We start from the raw sequence: 18,505 nt of genomic DNA, 5'->3' as shown, positions 1-18,505 counted from the left end.
CCCCTCCTCCTCCTCCTGGTCCCGGTGCGCGGCCACACGGCGCCGCCCGCCCGCCCGCCCCCTGTCCCCGGGCCCATGGCGGCGGCGGAGGCGGCGGCGGGAGGCCGCTGGGTCGGGCGGGCAGGGCCGCAGCGCGAGTAGCGGGCGCCTCGCACTATGCTGGCCGCCGCTTGGCTCGGCAGGGGGCTCTGGGGGCTCCTCCGCACCGCGGGGAGGAGGCGACCGGGAGACGGCGGCGGCGGCGGTGGCACCGGTGGTGGAGGTGGAGGCGGAGGGGCCAGGTCTTTAGGGAGCCCGCCCGGGGCTGGGGGGCGGCGCCATGGTGGTGCCGGCGGCGGGTTCTGCCTCATGGGGGGGGGCGGCCTGGGGCAGCCCCCGCGGCTCCTCCGCCACCGCCAGCGGCCGCCGCCGCCGCCTCCTCTCCCCCCGCCGCCCTTCCCCGCCGCTGCCGCCGCCCTCTGGAGCCGCCTCGGCCACCCCAGGGCCGGCAGCGGGGGCCCCGCGCCGCAGGAGCCGTGCCGGGAGAGGAGCGCGGCGGGGCGCTGCGCTGAGCTGGTGCGTGGGGGGGGGGGGGGGAGGTTGGAAGGGGGGCTTCTGTTTGGGGAGCTTCTGGTGGGGGGGGCTTGCTGGCAGGGATATTTGTCAGGGGATCTTCTGTCAGAATGTTTCTGTCAGGGGAGTCTTCTGCTGGGGGGTCGTTCTGTCAGGGAAACCTGTCAAGGAAATCTGTCAGGGGAGATCTTTTTGTCAGGGGAGGTCTTTCTGTCAGGGGATCTTCTCTCAGGGGGAGTATTTCTGTCAGGGGATCTTCTCTCAGGGGGAGTATTTCTGTCAGGGGGTCTTCTGTCAGAGGGGGGTCTTTCTGTCAGGGAAATCTAAAGGTAATCTGTCAGGGGAAGTATTTCTGTCAGGGGAATCTTATGTTGGGGAGGGGTCTTTCTGTCAGGGAAACCTGTCAAGGAAATCTGTCAGGGGGGTCTTTCTGTCATGGGATCTTCTGTCGGAAGGGGTCTTTCTGTCAGGGAAACCAAGGAAATCTGTCAGGGAAATCTTCTGTCAGGGGGAGTATTTCTGTCAGGGGAATCTTATGTTGGGTAGGGGTCATTTTGTCAGGGAAATCTTCTGTCAGGGAGGTCTTTCTGTCAGGGGATCTTCTGTCAGAGTATTTCTGTCAGGGGAATCTTCTGTTGGGGGGGGGGTCTTTCTGTCAGGGAGATCTCAGGGAAATTTGTCAGGGAGGTCTTTCTGTCAGTGGATCTTCTCTCAGGGGGAGTATTTCTGTCAGGGGAATCTTATTTGGGTAGGGTCTTTCTATAAGGGAAATCTGTCACGGGAGGTTTTCTCTCAGTTGTGTCTTCTCTCGTGGTGCCCTATTTGCCAAACCAAAGCCTTGGTTAATGTTTACCACTCAGGTGCTTTGCGCCCTGCCCAAATGGCAGCTCGCTGCCAACATCTGCAGGGCTTCCCTGCCTCAGCCCCCTGCTTACCTTGACTGCTGTCATTACGTGCTAAACGAGAATCTGCCTTCCTGGCCTGAAGTTTCTCCTTTCTTGCTTTGCAGTATGAAAACCCATGGACGATCCCAAACATACTGTCGATGGCGAGGATGGGTCTGGCGCCAGTCTTGGGCTATTTGATCGTTGAAGAAAATTTCAATGTTGCACTCGGTGTCTTCGTTTTGGCTGGCGTAACGGATTTGGTACGTTTGCATTGGTTTGGAGATGCTTTGGGGATAGCCTGGGGTGTGGTGACCCCATCGACGTACATCGGAATTGAGAGAATAGAATAGGAATGAGTAAACTATAGGAACAGGCACATTTTTATGCTCATCATTTTCTAGAAATGCTGTACGTGTCCTTTGTGACACCATGGTGAGCTGCTGTACCTTGGTGCTGGTAGAGCCGTGGGGTTAGCTGGGTGGGTTCCTTCCCATCCCTGTGTGGGCACTGTCCAGCCAGTGCTCATGCACCCAGAGGTCTGTTGAGATGTGCACTTTAAAACATCTTCTTCATTTTTCTTTGAAATAATGGGAACTGAATATCTTTGAAGGCTTCCAGAATCTGGAATGCAACATGGGGGAGGGAAAAAGTGATACAAGTATCAGCTAACAGGTGTCATATCTCATCAAACTTAAACTAGCTGTCCTGTGTCATGGCATTCAGGAAATCTTTCTGTAACAGAAGCACATAAAAGCTGTTGTATTCTTAGCTCTTTAATACAAAAATATTGAATTGTGTTTTTCCTAGTTGGATGGATTTATTGCACGAAATTGGGCTAATCAGAAATCAGCCTTGGGAAGTGCTCTTGATCCTCTGGCAGATAAAATTCTCATCAGCGTGCTCTACGTAAGCCTAACTTGTGCAAATCTTATCCCAGGTGAGAAAATATCATTACTTGCCAAAGCTGTGTTAGGTACAGAAGTTAATCCTATGTGTGATAATATTTCTTCTGTTTCTGGAAGGAAAACTCTGTATTGCTCAAAACTTCAGTTTTGCCAGTTAGTTGTACTTTGTTATTTGCTACTGTTACATACTTGAACAAAAAACACACCTCTGCCCCCCGCCCAGATCTACAAATCAAAAAGCATTGCTGCTGTTTTCAAGTGTAATTTCTTCAAAGCAATGGTAGTCAGCAGGTATATCAAAAGATTTCTCAGGACGGATTGATTTAAGACTTCACATGAAACCCTTTCAGAAGTCACATTAAAAATCTTCAGTCATACCTAGAAGTTGTTTAGAAGTTGAAGGTGGCTATTTCTTCTTGCTTCATGCGTTGTGCTCTTTTTGTTTCATTTTGTTCTTAGTCGTGGACGTGATTTTTCACTAGATCCTGTTGGCTTGGTTTTTCAGTTTCACTGACTTCCATGATCATTCTGAGGGATGTAGCACTCATCGCTGCTGTTTTTTACGTGCGATACAAAACTCTCTCTCCACCGGTAAGTTTGTAGCGTTAAACAAAACTCTATGAGCATGTAATCATTTTTTACTGTGATTGAATCTTATTTTAACATACTTCATGTGTATATAAAATGAGTAAGCATTAACAAGTTGTAACCAATAGATTTTTCACTCTTGATGGTTGCTCAAAACATGGGTTGATAGCTTAAGAGGTGTATCAAACTGAATCTGCTAGAATTGCCTTTTTTCCTCTTTTCTCTCCTAACAGAGAACACTCAGCAGGTATTTTAATCCCTGTTATGCTACAGCCCAACTAAAACCAACATTCATTAGCAAGGTAAGAGTAATAACTCATTAGAAAAGATAAATTTCTCCGTAGCTGGGGCGAGCTGTAGTTTGGTGGGAGGAAGCTGTTTTCTGCTGCTGCTGAGTGCAGTTTCAATCTAGTGCCAACTAATTTGGAGGCAACTTCAAATGTGTAAGATAGTTTGTTAAAAGAAGTTTTAAAACATTTTTTTCTGGTACTTTTTAAGTAGTAGTATATAGACTTTTACTTAAACAAGTATTAAAAGTGTATATTGGTATTCCTTGGAGAGGGCACTTTGTTTTGATCACATTTCTAATTTTGCTTTTATCAGATGAATACAGCTGTTCAGCTACTTCTGGTGGCAGCGTCTTTAGCAGCTCCTGTTTTCAATTATGTCGACAGCATCTACCTGCAGACGTTATGGTAACTCATCTCTTCGTTCTTTTTCCAGATAATTTAACGTACTCCTTACGAAACTGGTAATTGAGGTTAATCTAATTGTGTGGAACAAAAAAACTGTGCCCAAATGATGTCATAGACCCCCTATGGCTGAATTTTTGCACATTTATTCTTAATTGACACGGCAGCTATATATTTATTGGCACTTATTTTGAGACCAGGTAAGATCTAGGAATAACAGCTAAGAAACAAGTCTTGAGAATAGATATGGTGTATATAGGCAAAGTGTACGTTCAGATTAGTATAAAAGAAGGGAGTGAGAAGAAAAGCTGTATGTGTTCTTTGTATGTTCTAGAGAAACAATCTTGATACCAGTAAAAATAGACAGGAGGTATTTTCTTTTGTTTTATGCTCTACCTGCTATCCTGAAATCTTGGTTTCTGCACCCTCTTTAAATAAAGTGCCTGAAAAAGTCAATGATTCCTCCTGGGCTATAGAGAGGAAGGGGAGAAAAGGGGAGAGATCAAATGAAAACAGGCCACCAGGAGTGTACTTCTTTAAATAATGGCCTTTCCCGTCACTGTCATTGCAGACCTGAACAATTAATTGTGGCATTATTTATCCTCAGCTCTTAGGCAAGAGTCTGGAACAAAGAGGCAGAACTGCAGATGGCTGCATTACTTCGTAACTTGGTTTAAAGTAGTGAAAGATCCAGCTTTACTTGCCTTTTTTAAAAAGCAAACAAAACAGAAAAACAGCCTCAAAGCTTTTAAGGAGTTAGGAACCTTTATCTTAACAGTCAACTGTGTTTTTCATCCCGTTGGAAAGCCGAACCCAAAACTGCCTCTGTGAAAGATGCTTTCCTTGCTATTTCTCTGGGACTCTGAGAGAGTTCCCGTATAGTGAGTAATGAAGAAATGTGAGGTGTAACTTACCAGGATGCTGTAGGAATGCTCCAACAGTGATGTCAGCGAGCCTGGCAGTGGCAGCGAGGGGCAGGACTGTAATAGTGACTCACGAGTGAACGGTGCCAGCCTTTGACAGAGAGGAGCACTGCTCATTTAGAAATTCCTAATGCCCGGGAAGGGAAAAAAAGAGGCCGAATACAGAACTTGAGCTTTAGCTTTGGTGCTTGTTGAAATACTAAGTTCAAGTATTTCCTATTATCTGAATGCTCCCCTTTTGTGCAGCCAAGGGATAGTTTCTCACATCAGTCACTTCCCACGCTGGTAAAAATTCTGCAGGCTACAAACTGAAGCAGATGATTGTCTCTTCCCTTCTTTAAAACAAGTGTTAACATTTACTGTCATACTCGGACTCACCTGACTTACAGGAACTCTTTTTCCCAAAGGTGCATCACAGCGTTCACGACGGTAACATCTGCGTACAGCTATTACCACTACGGCCGAAAAACGGTTCAGGTGATAAATAACAAATGAAGTATTGCTGAAAGGACCGTGTCTTGGCACGATGGTTTGCTGTACTGCAGAGGATGGTTGTAATTCAACTGGGCTTTGGATAGAAACCTGTTTTTCTGCTTAAACCATGGTAACACAATGAAGTGAAGTTTGAACATGTACTGTGTATATAAATAGAGAATTTTCAATGTATTTTTAATTTGTTTAAAATTAAGGTTGTTTACAAAATCAAATAAAAAATATTCTTAAAGACACAGGTCACTGGTTGCTGCCATGTGCATTTTGAATAATTTTATACTGGTTTTGAAGTCAGAAGTAGACACTTTTCTCCAGCTGTTTTGCCATCTTCATGCAACGAACTGAACAGATTTGAGAAGAAAAAGCAATTTTAAAGCAAATTTGTACCTCAACCTAAGTCAATAAAGCAGCATTGCTTATTAGGACTTAATGACACATTTCAGCTTGCAGCGGGAGAACGAATGTCATCGAGGAGCAGAATCTCTAGAAATTTAACCCAGAGTGAGAGGAAACATTATCTCATTTTCCATGGTGATACAGACAGGCCATTGAAGGGCTATTACTTCCCCCTGCCCCTTCTCCTCTGCTCATATTTACTTTATTTTTAAATAGGAGCAAATATTCTCACCAGAGGAGTGTTTTGAGTCCAGGAATGGTTAGCTGTGCATTGAAGAGTCTGTAGCCAAATTAGGCACGGAGATACATTCCTCTTACTACAGTACTAATTTCTAGTGATTGGAACAAACGGCATCTCCTGTGTTTCCAGCTCCACTAGAGAAAGTGAGCGTGTTAACAGATCTCCAAATCAACAGAAAAACTGAAAGAAAATAATAGATGCACATCCTGGTGATTTTTCCTGTGCCTCCAGCTTCAAGAGGTATACAGCAATCCCACTCAGATCCAGGCACCTGGTCTGTGTTCTTTGCCAGTTCCGTGCTTTCAGAAAGATACAGAATAAAGAATGGAGCAGAACAGACTGTATCGATCATAATTTATATTTTAGAGCAACACATGATATTTCTTGTATGTCATAAAAGTACAACAATGAAGGGCTTAAATATTTGAAATCAGGTGGTATATGATGCCACTGTATTAACAGAAGAACAGTTGCTGTAGGCATCTCCTTTGAGAGCATGTAGGCTCTTTTGTGACTGTATATGCCTGTACATACAAAGCATTTTAATATTTTTTATATTAGAACTTGTATAGAGTGGTGCACAGCGAAAACACTTGATTTTTATTAGTACCTCTTTCTGAACTGTCCCCACGTTTTGTGGTTTACCTTGTGTCTTACAACAAAGGGATACAAAGCACATCCTATGGAAGTTTCCTTAAAATACTTGAATATTTAGTAAAAAATGAAGTTTTTTAATTCAAGTACATTTCAAAACGCAGGGGTTTACTGCACTGCAGTGGGTCATTCCTCTGTGGTTGTGGCTTCTGGGGGATGGCTTTTTTTTTTTTTAATTCATGGATAACTTTGAAACATTGCATTGTCAGGGCGTGGAAAAATAGTGGTGATAATAGCGAATGTTGTAATTACATCAGTGAATGTGTAATAGCGAAGGGATGACAGTGAAGGATCCATGCTGGTGTGCGTCACTGCTTGTGTTGGTAAGTCAAATGTATGATTGCCTGGCAGCGTGTGCCTCAACATTTGTGTTAAATAAAGTTCTTCTAGAGCTGCTGCGTTTCGAGGTACGGATTTGGTTGGTGCTTGCTGTTTCCTATGGGATGGCTGGAGCACCCCATCCCTCACCCAGCCGTGAAGAGGAACAGCACCCACCACTTTCTCCTCCACCGCGTGAGTGCTACCTCGGGCACGGCTCCGTGCCGGCTCCAACCACGACACCCTGACGAAAACACGAGCTCCTCCTCACCCACAGAGCTCCCTTTCATCCTGCCAGGAAGGCGAGAGCCGCCTCTTCCCACCCCGAGCCCCGGCCGCCAGGCGCCAGCCGAGAGCCGGCAGCGGGGCGGGCCGAGGCGCTGGGGCCGCCCCTCCAACATGGCCGAGCAGCCGCAGTCACACCAGTCCCACCAGTCCCAGGCACTGGGAGCGGGCTCGGAGGGCTGTAAAGCTCTGGCTGCCCTGCTCAGCGGCATCGCGCAGGCCGCCTACCACGGCAACGCGGCGCTGACGGCCGAGCTGCTCCGCGGGCAGCTCTACCCCGAGGCGGCCCCCGAGGAGTTCGCGGCCCTGCGAGCCAAGATGGGCGGCCTCCTGCAGGTACCCCCGGGGGCTGGGGTCCGGGGGGGTCCCCACGGCTCGGCACGGGGCTGGTCGGGGGGTTCCCGTGAGGAGGAGCGGGAGATTGGGTTTGGTTTTGGGTGTGTAACGCCCGCATCCCACTAGGTAGCAGCCAACTTCTTATGTTGTGGGTCTTTTCTTTCTAAGACCTTCCTTGGCATCTTAAATAAAGCTCCGGCATCTGCTTTGTCCTCTACCAGTGCATACTGTTACCTTATGCTCCTTCTTTTACTAAAGATCATTCATCTCTCCTTAACAACCCTATATGTTAACTTACAGCTCTCTAAGAAATACTTGGAATTACCTTGGATCATTTTGTATGGCAGGAAGATGTCCAAAAAAAAATAGAAGATACTGGCTTTATTTGTCTCTATATTTTTATTTCTCTCTATATTTTTATTTCTCACAAGGTCAAAAGCATGTATTCTACTCAAAAGATAAATGATTGTAAAACATCTTTCTGTTGTTTCTCCATCACTAACTCTGTATCAGGGGGTGGTATCTTAGCACTAACAGGCGTGTTAGCACAGCAGGTGCTGCCCTAATTCCTGACCACAGGGCAGCAGTCATCATCTCCAGCTTAATCTTTCATAATTACACCATGCTCACAGCACCGTTAGCAGCAGCATCCCCTTGTTTGTCCGTAAGGTAAGGAGCCGTGTACGTGAAACGTACCGCTTTGATTTGTCATTTCTTTATTGTTGTTCACACCTGAAGACATCTGCCTTGGTAGCCACAGCAGTCAGATCTGCCCGGTATCTTGCAAGATGCACTATGCTAATTAGCAGTGTGTTGTTGCCAAAATCCACCCCAAACCATTCTTTGATTCAAAAGGTGGGTGTTCTTGCCCCCTTTTTGCACATATCTATTGCCGCTTCCTTCTGACAACTGCAGTGCTTTCTAGACCACTCTGTAACCTGACAGTTTCCTGATGGGTTGTTGAATAACTCAAGAGGAGGAAGAGAAACAGAAAGACTGTAGCTCCTGAGTGTAAATTGTCTCATGAAAAGATCGGTTGAGTGTCAGAGTGAATGAAGGAGGCAGCTTGGACTGCATAGCCAGGAGTAGCGAGTGAAGGGGAGTAGGGCGTGAGGTGATTTCTTTCATCAGTTCACTGAAGAAAAACAAAATCAATGTCAGTTTGTACAGTGGGCAGCAAACCAGAGTTCCTCAGACCCACTGTCTGTGCTCTGTTCCCTCTTAGGGGGTGATGGTGACTGGCATTACTAATGCCTCATGAGTGTCATGTCCTGATGCCTTGGCTCAAAGCCAGGATGTTTCGAGTCCTACTCGGCAGCCACAGGACCAGTGGGAGACAAAACAAAAAGCCACGGACTGAACTTTCTGCTCTACCATATTCTTTAAAAAAAATAGATACTTTGTGCGTGTTTTTTTTTTTTTTTTTTTTTTTTTTTTTTTTTTTTTACTGTGTAATTTGGCTAATATTTCAACCTTCTGCTCTAGATTCTCTAGATTAGAATTTCTGGTTCACTCTTATGGTTTATTTTTGAAATTGGTTTCCTCTAAGTCTGCGTAAGCCAGATTTTACTGCGTTATTCTCTGTCCTCTGTTCTGGTGGCTATTTTCAGATGTGACTCTTCTTATTTTTGACCCACCTGTTTTTCATAGATCGTTTGGTGTTTTCTTGAGGTGCTTTTGACTACCTGTGACAGACAACCAGCAAATACAAGTAGTATTTTTTCTACTCATTTCAATGCAGTTCTATAATGTAGTAACTTCAGATAAATGCTAGCGCTATAGGAACATTCTCCAAACTCTATGCATGCACTGTTTTTACAGAAACATGTAGCTCCTTAGCCATGACTGAAGTGTGACAGCTGCTCAGCCAAAATGATGTATTTGAGGCCAGAAGAAAAACCAGTGCCACATCCAGAGGAAATAGCTAAAGAATTTTAGCAAACATAGTTGGTAGGTTTGGAATTCGATGAGGATACTAGCACTTATTTTCTGCTTTTACGTAGAGTCCGTAGTTTCTTTAATGATCAATTCAGCTGATACCCAGAAAATGCTGAAATGAATATTGCCACCTGAATCTGAAACTCTGATTCTTGCAGGACTTAAGACTTTCTGGTTGTGTCTGTGGGTGTTCTTATTTTCCCTTTCAAAGCCAGGTCTTATTCAAGCACGGTAGAGTTGTTCTTTACATAATGTTAATCCAGGCCCTAGAAAACATGATTAAAATTGTGAGATGTTTATTCATTGTTGTAACACCAGCATACAGGTCAGAAGCATGGCAATTTGCTGGGGGAAGGATTTCATGTTCCCCAGGTGCTGCTTTAAGAACCAGAACTGGTAACACCTGTGGTCTTTGAGGTCACACCTTCCAATTCAAGGTAGCATCTTGTTGTTACCAGGTGTGTGTCTGCTGGCCTTTATGCCCAGAACTCTGCTCATCTCCTTACGGGTGAAATTCCTGGGAAACAGTCAAATTTTGTACAGATTGGTGCACTTCAAAGTTGAAGTTTTAAGCTAAGCAATCAGCAATGCTTTGTTCAGGCACAACTTCAGGATGAGTATGCATGGATTTTGGTGTCGTTATATCTAGTGGGGCACTTAAAGGAAGTAACACCAAAGTCCTGTGGATACTTCAGGATGCTGAGCCACAGAGATCCTGAAAAAATCCCTTGGCTTTTAGGTTGTTTAGAGGGCCGTATCTCTCATGCTTCTGTCAGTGTGGGGAGGTAGAAGTTATGCTTTGGAAGTACCAAGGCTTAAGCTTTTGTCTGCCCGTTGTCCTAGGTATTATTGGTGATGCTTCCTTTTCAGCTCTCAGAGCTAGCTTACAAATCTCTGCCTGTGGCGTAGACTGTCTCATCTGAAGCCATCACACAGAATAAATACAGCGTGAGACGTTTCCTGTTGTTTGAACAACGTGGCAGGGGGAGACTTGAGGGTCAAGTTGCCTTGGCAATACAAGTTGCTGAACTAAATCTTCACCAGCCGAGAACCACAAAACCCGTACTTGCATTCTTCAGGGAATTGCCTGGAATACTTTTAGTGTCTCTATGAATTTAAGTGTGTGTGTCGTGTCAGCTTCTCAAATTGTGTAGACTTGAGAAGTGTTCCTAGATGTGTAACATCTTACTCTTTGGACACACGTCTTGAATGCTAGAGTCTCCCCAGTACCTGGAGGAGCAAGCTCTGCCTGAAGATGTGTTGTCCCTTCCTTGTCAATGGCTGAGTAAATCTATTTCAATCCTTGTATCTAACTTATTGTGAAAAACGTGCGTGATTAAAGTATTAACATCAATACTTGTGTTTTTTCCTTTTTTTTTTTTAATATATATCTTTTCTTTCTTTGGATAAGGCAGGGGGGAACAAACAGCAGAACAGGAGCAGAGAGAACTTGCTCGTGCAGCCAATTCCCATGTGTAGCAGTGATCTGCACCTGAAATTTAGAACAAGACGTAACTTTTTGTGTCTCCATTGATAATAACACCTAATCACACCAAATACATTGTGCTGGGCAGTAGCCGTGCTGTTTGTTTTCAGATATCTTGTTTAAGAGCCCAGGTTCTTATGTGGTCAATATGGGAAAGATAAGATGCTTTATTGTCTTCTGTTGTCTCTGTAGGGATTGTAAGCACCTAATCTGGATGGGATAAACAGTACCTCATTCCCCTTGCTTGTTTTTTTCCTGACGTATACTCATGCTGTCAGTTCATTGTTAGAAGCAGAGAGATTCATTGGCCTTGTGACTATTTAACTGCTGTAGTACTTTGTGTCCTCTAAGTAGTAATCATAAATCAGTACTCTGAATCAGTCCATGCATAAATCAGCCACTTATTTATATAAGCTCTAACAGAAATAAAGTGAAGGACTTCACTGTGCCCTCCTGCGTTCCGTGTATACAAAGCACGGTAACTTCTCAAGCACCTGAAAAGCAGGGCACCTGTGAAATGTGTGCAAATGAATAGAGTCCACAAAAGTGTATCCCATGTACTGCAGCAATAGGACTTATTTTTTCCTGGTCTTTGTGTAGTCTTGTGTTTTATTTTATTATACTTTGCTTTATTTTATTTATAAAATTTGTCTTGACAGTCCACTTCTTCTGGCTGTTTCATTTCCTCCCTGTAGATCTGTGTGTGTTTTTCTGCAGAATGTGCTTGAATAATCTGGCCTCTTTCTAAGGTCCCAGACTTATTTTATAGAGAAACGGCGTTTCCTTATTAAATTTATCTCTAGTGACCTTTACTTTTTTTTTTTTTTTTTTTTTTTTTTTTTTTTTTTTTTTAAACATCTCATTTCTTGTGGAATTTCCTAGAAAGCAGAACAAAGCTCTGGGAAGGTTGGCCTTGGAGAACTGCATCATGTCAATGTTTTGTCAATTACTTTTTACTTTTTCCTTGCATATTTCCCAGCCCCAATCCCATACATTTACAAAGCCTGGAGGAACGGGGAGAGATCTGCTCCTGCAAATTCTCGCCCCAAGCATTTTTGGTTTTCAAAGACTTCTTCATCCTGATCAAAATACTAACTTTGTCTCCTCCTCATGTAAATTTATTTGCTGAGTTAGTTCCTGTGGTTAAAAAATAAATAAATAAATAAATAAAAAGTACTTTACATCTAGAGTAATTCCACTTTTTTCCTTTTGGTGGCGACAGGCTCTTGAATTTACCGAATGTGCTGGAAGCATCCCGGCTCACTTCTGCTTCAGAACAAGCTGTACGTTGGCTAAATGACAACGAAAATTCATCACGCGGCGTATAAATATTATATTTGATTTATTTTTTGCAAATAGTGAGGGTGTTACCATCTGTAATGAATACAGCAGTATGTCACTGGTAAAATATTAATCAGGATGTACATAAGTACTGTGGGAGAACTGAGCATTTGATACCCAGCACGGGAAATGCACCCAAAACATCACACAGGACAGCATTTCTTAGCCATCTTCCTATCATTTCCACTAGAAATCACACTGCTATTCCTACCAGCTGTTCTATCAACAGTGGTATTTTATTTCCCTGCTGTTTAAGCCAGGAAGCTGATGGTACTGTTGTTGTTTGGCCCTGCTTGCCTTCACAGCTTCTTTAATTCCCATCCTGAAGCCTGTGAGATGCCCCGTTGCTGCTGGTGGCTATCAGTCATTGTGCCTTTGGAGGCTGTCTGTCAGGGAAGAAACCTTTTGATCAAAATCCGATCTAAAGACTTAGGGGGGAAAACCTCAGTGCCACCAGCAGATGAAATTGCTCAGAGCACAAAACTCTGGGGACGAGCACCGGGGAGCTGCGGGTGCTTCGAGGGCTGGTTGCTGCCTTTGGTGCACCGTGTCCCTAAAGGCTGTCACCCAACTGCAGTCCTGTCCTGGCCAACCTGCTGTTGTCACCTGGAGAAGGGGTCCCAAAGTGTTACTGCTGCTGCTTGGGAGGGAAGAGACGATAGATCTTGGTGAAAGGGGTCTGCCTTGATGGGAGAAGTCCGAGCAGAAAGCTGGTCGTGGAGTTTATCCGCTGAGGAGGACGGAGGCCTTCGTGTCTCCTTCAGGGGACGGTAGAGGCCTTTTCTTCAGGGTTTCTGCTGACACCATTGGTGGGGGAAAACCCAAACTTCTTGCGTTTTCTGGCCTGGCAAGAGAGCTGCTGTTCTTCCTTCTCTCAGCTACCTTGTGATTCTTCACATGTGTGGGTTTGTCCTGGGCTCCTTATTGAACGCTTCATGATTGCCTTGGCAGCCCAAGCTTCTCAGAGGCAGAGCGGCCTCGATCCCAAGGCTGAGGTGAAATCCTTTGGGAAGAGTTACCAGGAAAGATTACTTGCTCTCTGATGCCTGGAGTTATTCCCGTGTCTATTCACTGAAAATGAGTGCCAGTTAGATAGGTTCATTCTTCTCAATATGGGTAAAAGTCAACAAGTTAGCCTGTAAGAGGCTATCAGCAAGTACTGTGTCCATATCAGATGCTTTCTGCCCAAATCTGCATCCTACATGGTGTGAAACCTCTCATTCCCACCAATGTGCTAATTTTGAGTAATTTTATTGGGCTAGGCAGAGATGTGCTAACAATAACTCTGTGCAGGGTTTTATGCGGGAGGGTGGGCATGTCTGCTGGGTTAAAATGGGACGTGCACGAGAAAAATGATCATTATCCAAATTGATGTTTGCCTGGGACAGCTGAGCAACAACCCCAGTTGTTTTTTAATCCAGTGAAACACAGCTATTGCATATCCCAGCCGCCACCTCTGCGGGGTCTGGTGTCAGGGCGTGCATTTTCTGTTCCTTTACATGCCTACAGTTATTGTTCCCTTTTTTTTGGTCTTATTTCAACATCATCTTAGGAGGGTAGAAAATTGCATGTTCACTTGAAATACCATCTGCTATACTGTAGTGATAAAAACGTTCATGGTAAAAGTGCTTCCATGCTTAATTATTTTAGATCTCTGTACGTGTATATGAGGTCAGTTCGAGTAGGGGCTGGTGGGGCTGGCAGCTCTGGAATAACACTCACCAGAGGGGAAAAGTTCTTCAAGAGAATGGGCTGGAGAGGAGGCTGCAGGATGCTACATGGCTGAAGGACATTTCAAGTAGCCGTAGGTTTCGTGCTTCACTGCCTCGAGCAGCGGTTTATTGCTTGTATGTTAATAAGAACAATACGCTTTCATCACTCTGCATTTCTTTATTATTTATTCTTTTTTCAGTTTCTCCAGTTGCAGAGCTCAGTGTTTGTATGAAGTTCAAGCCTTTCGTATTCTGTTTTTGTCACTATTTTAATTACTGAAGAGGTGTTCAGGAGGCAGTGTTTTTGCTGGGAGCTACGGGATATGAAGGTGAGGGATTCTTGCAGCACGAGCAGTTTCCTACCAATTGGGCTGTCCTTTGAACAACGTGGCCTGAGTGAGGATTCTCATCTGCACCTGCAAACTGCAAACATTTTAGCACTCCTGCTGCTGGGCATTAACGAGCACACCTCCTGAAGGCAGGCAGAAACAGAAGGGCTCTAATACAGTTTATTTAATCAGGAGTATTTTCTCTAACTCAGGTGTGAGACAGAGATGAAAGATCACTTCCTAATGAGAGCGGTCCTAGACTCATTTCATTTGAGGCTGTAAAGTGCCAACATACTGCAGCCGTGCCATTTAATTAAAAAGGGCTTACTTTACTTTTAATGGTTTACTTGACCTTTTGCATCGCATCGTTTATTTATCTCCTTATCTATAGACAAGTGGTAAATTAAAAGAAGTAGGCAAACTTGCGTCATTGATGTGGTAAGCTCTGTATTGCTCAAATTAGAAGCAAGCCTCTCTCGGTTTTTCCTCAGTTCTGGTGTGGGTACTTTCTGATTTTATCTCTAGAGATCCACGTGCTCAGTCCCAGCTGTGGAGGTGGTGGCCACAGTCTCATGTTTAGAGCAGACAGGTAGGTGCCAGCTCTTGATGCTTATGATGACGGTGCGTTATGTTTTAACTTAATAATGCCCTGCTGAAAATCTGGTGACTCTGCTAATTGGCTTCCAGAGCAGCATACTGGTGAGAAAGCTGGGTTCTCTGGTGGTTAGCATGTTTTGTGTCCCATTCATTTCCCTTTTCCCATCCAAATACATAGTTTTTGTCATATCTGTAGGATTTTTGCAAGTATGTAGTAGTTTCGTCATCAATAACAGTTTTCCTTCAAAAAAACAAAACACAAAACAAACAAAAAAAAAAAACCACAGGTGAGTTTATCATGGTAATATGTACATGTGTGCACTTGCTTGGGCCCATACACATGCACAGGGAATAAAGTATTTTGGTTGTGCTGGAATTCAGGAGTCCCATCTGGTTGCTGCAGTCTTTCCATTGACCTTCAGAAGAGTCTAGTCTGACTGAAGACTGTGGAGTTAGCTCTTGATTTTTCAAGTTCATTGCTACAAATTAAATGCTTCCACTAGTCTTAATTAGTATTTGTCCAACACGTGCCATATGAAGTATATGTGAAAAGGGGAAAAGACCCCCTTAGGCTTCAGGTGTGGTTTCATGCTTTTATTTCAGTAACACTCATTCTCCATTTCCTGTTCCCTTGGTGAAATGCTGAAGAGGATGATGAAGTCACTGCCACCTTCTGCCTCAGTTCTGGTGGTTTCTTGGACTAGTATTAATTGTCTTTCTGCTTTAAATGTGGCCTATGAAGAGGTGGGAACTTGACTTGTCTCTCATTTTCCTTCTGTTTGATGCCTGAAGAAGAACTAAAAGGAAAAGCGAAGGCTGTGCTTATATGGGAGTCTTGACTGCTCTGTTTTCTATGAAAGACTGAGAAACCAGAAGACCATCCAGAGCAAGCTAGTGATTTGGTTGTTCTTGTCATTTACATTAATTTCACCTTGGACAGAGTGATCAGAACTTCATCTAGGAGCATTATTTGTTTTGCATCCTGACTTTGAAGCTTCAGGAACTGCTGGCTTCTTACCTGGAGCCTAAAGCTTAGCTGCAGGCGGGGAGCAAGCACCAGCGTCCTCCCCATCAGCAGTGAGATCAAGAGGGGAAAGATGCTTTCTGCCGAGAGCATTGGGTATGATGTGTAGCTCACAAAGTCCACAGGCTGTGGATATGTGGAAGCTGGGAGTGCTTACCAGGGAAGTTGTCCTTGCTTATCATTTCCTTACACTCCTTCCGAGGTGCCCAGTGTCAGAAAGGATCCTGGGCTTGATGGAGGTTTGGGCCGACACAGCTCAACTGTTCAAATTTTCTCTTTTTAGTCCAGTTTTAACCTTTATTTCCATTTTAAGTACAATATGTTTCTAGTAATAAACACTTTTTTTTTTTTTTTTTTTTTTTTTACTCTACCCAGGACTGCACTGAAATTGTGTTTTTTTGTGATCAGGTACTTTTAAAATTGGGCTTGTTACTGCTGTTTTGAAGGAGAATAAATATTTTCTTGCTCCAGGAGTGCCCTAAAGTTGGCAGTGGAGGAAAAATTCTTCTTCCAACCTTGCCAGTGTCAAGATGCAGCACAGCTGAGCGGATAAGACTTCTTTTTTTTTTTTTTCCATATATACATACTTTTAAACCGTGAGTAATGATTAATCTTACTAGAGAACGAGACTATTTGATCTCGGAGCGACCATCATCTCTGCTAACATATGCACATCCGTGTTTCACAGAAAGTTCAGAACAAGCAGAGAGCAGCAGAAAAAGCTGTTCGTGCCTTGGATAGCCAGCACCATGCTGTGGCATTGACTTGAGCCACTGAAGTTCACAGTATTACAAAGAAATTCAGGCGACACTTACATCATCTCTTTACTTGCTAAGCAGCTGAAGTTTTCCATTCCTGGTAATGTGTAGTCACCGTGGTATGGGTGTGATGTGTAAGAGTTTTTCTACTCTGTTAAGTGCAGTACCCAGTTGCTTAGATCAACTTAAAAAATAAAAAAATCTTTCAATATCAGAAACCCAAATCATGGTGAAAGTTCTATGGGACTTGCTGGAATTACTCCATTTTACAACTTGTATTTGGAGGTTTTTTTCCAGTGTGGTGGAGCCTTGAACTCTTCAGTGTGCTCAGGGGATGTTGATGTTTGCAATAGTTTATTTAAAAATATATATTACTAGGAACCATGATTGTTATGTGATGTCTTTTGTTTATTTACATTTTAGCCACTGAGCCCCATGGGGCAGAAGTTGCCAGGTGAGACCCTCCAAGGACTTGAGCTCCAGCCTGAGCAACCTGCCCGGCTCCCTGGGGGCTCTCCTCGGGTAGAAGGATTGCTTACAGCTTACTGAGAAGGCTCTCAAACTCATCCCAATTCATCCCTAGAGGTGCTCTGTCTTAAGGGCAAGATGAAGGGAGTGACATCCTTAAAGGAAAAACCTTTAATATTCTGCTTTTTTTTTTAGTTTTGTATTTGTCATTATGGATAATGATGGATACTTCTATGCAGTAACTTCTAAAATGCATTTAATAAATACGTGGACTAAGCCCGATCTGTCTGGAAGTTGCAAGACCTCTGTGGCACAGGATTAGGAGTAATCATTATTGGGAAAACCAAGCTGGTTTCGCGTTCTGAGGCACTTTAGTTACGCATTCAGAACACCTGAAGGTTAAGGACAGCAGGCTTTCTATCACGTTGTTTGATTCCCAGTAGTTACGTACAAGGAAAGCAAATCATCTTACACATTTAGCCAGCCAATGATTTCAAACCGGACCCTTTGCACCAAGTGAGATTTGCCCTTCGCTTTGTTTGCAGTGCACCAACACCTGCGTAGAGCTGACGGCCCAAGATTTGATTAGGAGTACTCGATCTCTTAGAAAATTGGGTACTTCTGCAGCTGTACAGCAAATCTGTTCCTCCCTCCTCCTCAGCTCCCCGTGGAGTTCAGTGTCTGTTTACCAGCTCTGCTTCAGGACAGCGTGTTTTGCTTGGAAAGGTGACAGTGATCTCAGAACATGTTTTTTTCCTCCTTCTCCTTCTTTGGCATCTTCCACATTTACCTGTTAACAACGCTGTTTGATGTGTGACTCCACGTAAAGAAAAACAGACTGCAGCTAAATCTTGGTGAAAGGAATCATAAAATACACTGCGTAGAGCAAATGTGAAATTATACCCAGCCTGGCCAAACACTTTTTTTTTTTTTTTTAGACTTAAAATTGGGGTTTCTTTTTCATTGGTTTAAGAAACATTTCTGTAATTCTCTCATTTGGCATGGTAATATATTCTGGAAAGATTGTTTTTTTTCTTTCTCTTCTAACAGTGAAAATTGCAATACAAATATAGTTTGAGTGAAATTCCCTATTTTTCCAAGTAAGGTGAGATTTTTTTCATGTTGAGATGTGTCTGGATCTCTGCCAAGTGATTCCTACCTCATCCCGGTGGGTAGTCTTTTCTTTTCCTGCTCTGCAGTTCCCTAAAAACCATCATGTCAGGATGGAGAAACGTATTCTTAGGATGCACGCAGGCCCTGAAGCAGAATTATGGTAAGAGGCAGGAGAGCAGCAGACACTTTTTTGCTGTCTGACGTTTCCATGTGACTTGGTTGACTCAAGGCTGTCGTGTCTGATGCGTGATTCATTCATGCTCCTTTTGCCAGTTCTGGTTGGAGTGTAATTGATCAGCTGTTCTACCAGGCTGCTTATATAAATACCCTTTGGTTTTACATTATTGAAGATGGTACAAATATTTACAAATTTGTAGCGGTTAGGATTTCTTCGGTATTTTTTATTAAACCTTTTTTAAGCATACAAAACATGTATGACCCACTTTTTCTACAGAAGAAGAAACAGGACA

At 43.8% G+C, this 18,505-nt stretch overlaps 2 protein-coding genes and 1 long non-coding RNA gene across 3 annotated transcripts in view; all 3 read left to right on the top strand.

Moving 5' to 3' along the window:
* The first annotated feature begins 7 nt into the window (after positions 1-7).
* CRLS1 (cardiolipin synthase 1) lies at positions 8-5,275 on the top strand. The gene is made up of 7 exons (XM_038176151.2): positions 8-555; positions 1,562-1,699; positions 2,247-2,376; positions 2,850-2,935; positions 3,166-3,234; positions 3,536-3,627; positions 4,955-5,275. The coding sequence occupies exons 1-7, from the start codon at positions 157-159 to the stop codon at positions 5,040-5,042; spliced, it is 1,002 nt and encodes a 333-aa protein (XP_038032079.2). The 5' UTR covers positions 8-156; the 3' UTR covers positions 5,043-5,275.
* A 1,727-nt stretch (positions 5,276-7,002) lies between these two features.
* The window catches only part of COMMD1 (copper metabolism domain containing 1), a 76,291-nt gene continuing 64,788 nt past the window's right edge, over positions 7,003-18,505 (top strand). The window contains exon 1 of the mRNA XM_005019110.5: positions 7,003-7,269. Coding sequence (XP_005019167.2) covers positions 7,048-7,269 — 222 coding nt within the window. The 5' untranslated portion in view covers positions 7,003-7,047. The remainder of the gene's footprint in view (positions 7,270-18,505) is intronic.
* LOC119716334 (uncharacterized) lies at positions 11,991-17,204 on the top strand. The gene is made up of 2 exons (XR_005264189.2): positions 11,991-14,664; positions 16,878-17,204. It is a non-coding gene; the product is annotated as an uncharacterized lncRNA (long non-coding RNA).

This window comes from Anas platyrhynchos, chromosome 3 (assembly GCF_047663525.1).
Source record: "Anas platyrhynchos isolate ZD024472 breed Pekin duck chromosome 3, IASCAAS_PekinDuck_T2T, whole genome shotgun sequence".
Taxonomy (NCBI): domain Eukaryota; kingdom Metazoa; phylum Chordata; class Aves; order Anseriformes; family Anatidae; genus Anas; species Anas platyrhynchos.
This window is presented reverse-complemented; position numbering and strand designations above follow the sequence as displayed.

Bases quoted from the DNA above. Each gene is read 5' to 3' on its own strand.
- CRLS1 (XM_038176151.2), top strand. From the start codon at position 157: ATGCTGGCCGCCGCTTGGCTCGGCAGGGGGCTCTGGGGGCTCCTCCGC. The intron at 556-1,561 runs GTGCGTGGGGGG...CTTGCTTTGCAG, and splicing joins CGGGGCGCTGCGCTGAGCTG to TATGAAAACCCATGGACGAT. The intron at 1,700-2,246 runs GTACGTTTGCAT...TGTTTTTCCTAG, and splicing joins TGGCTGGCGTAACGGATTTG to TTGGATGGATTTATTGCACG.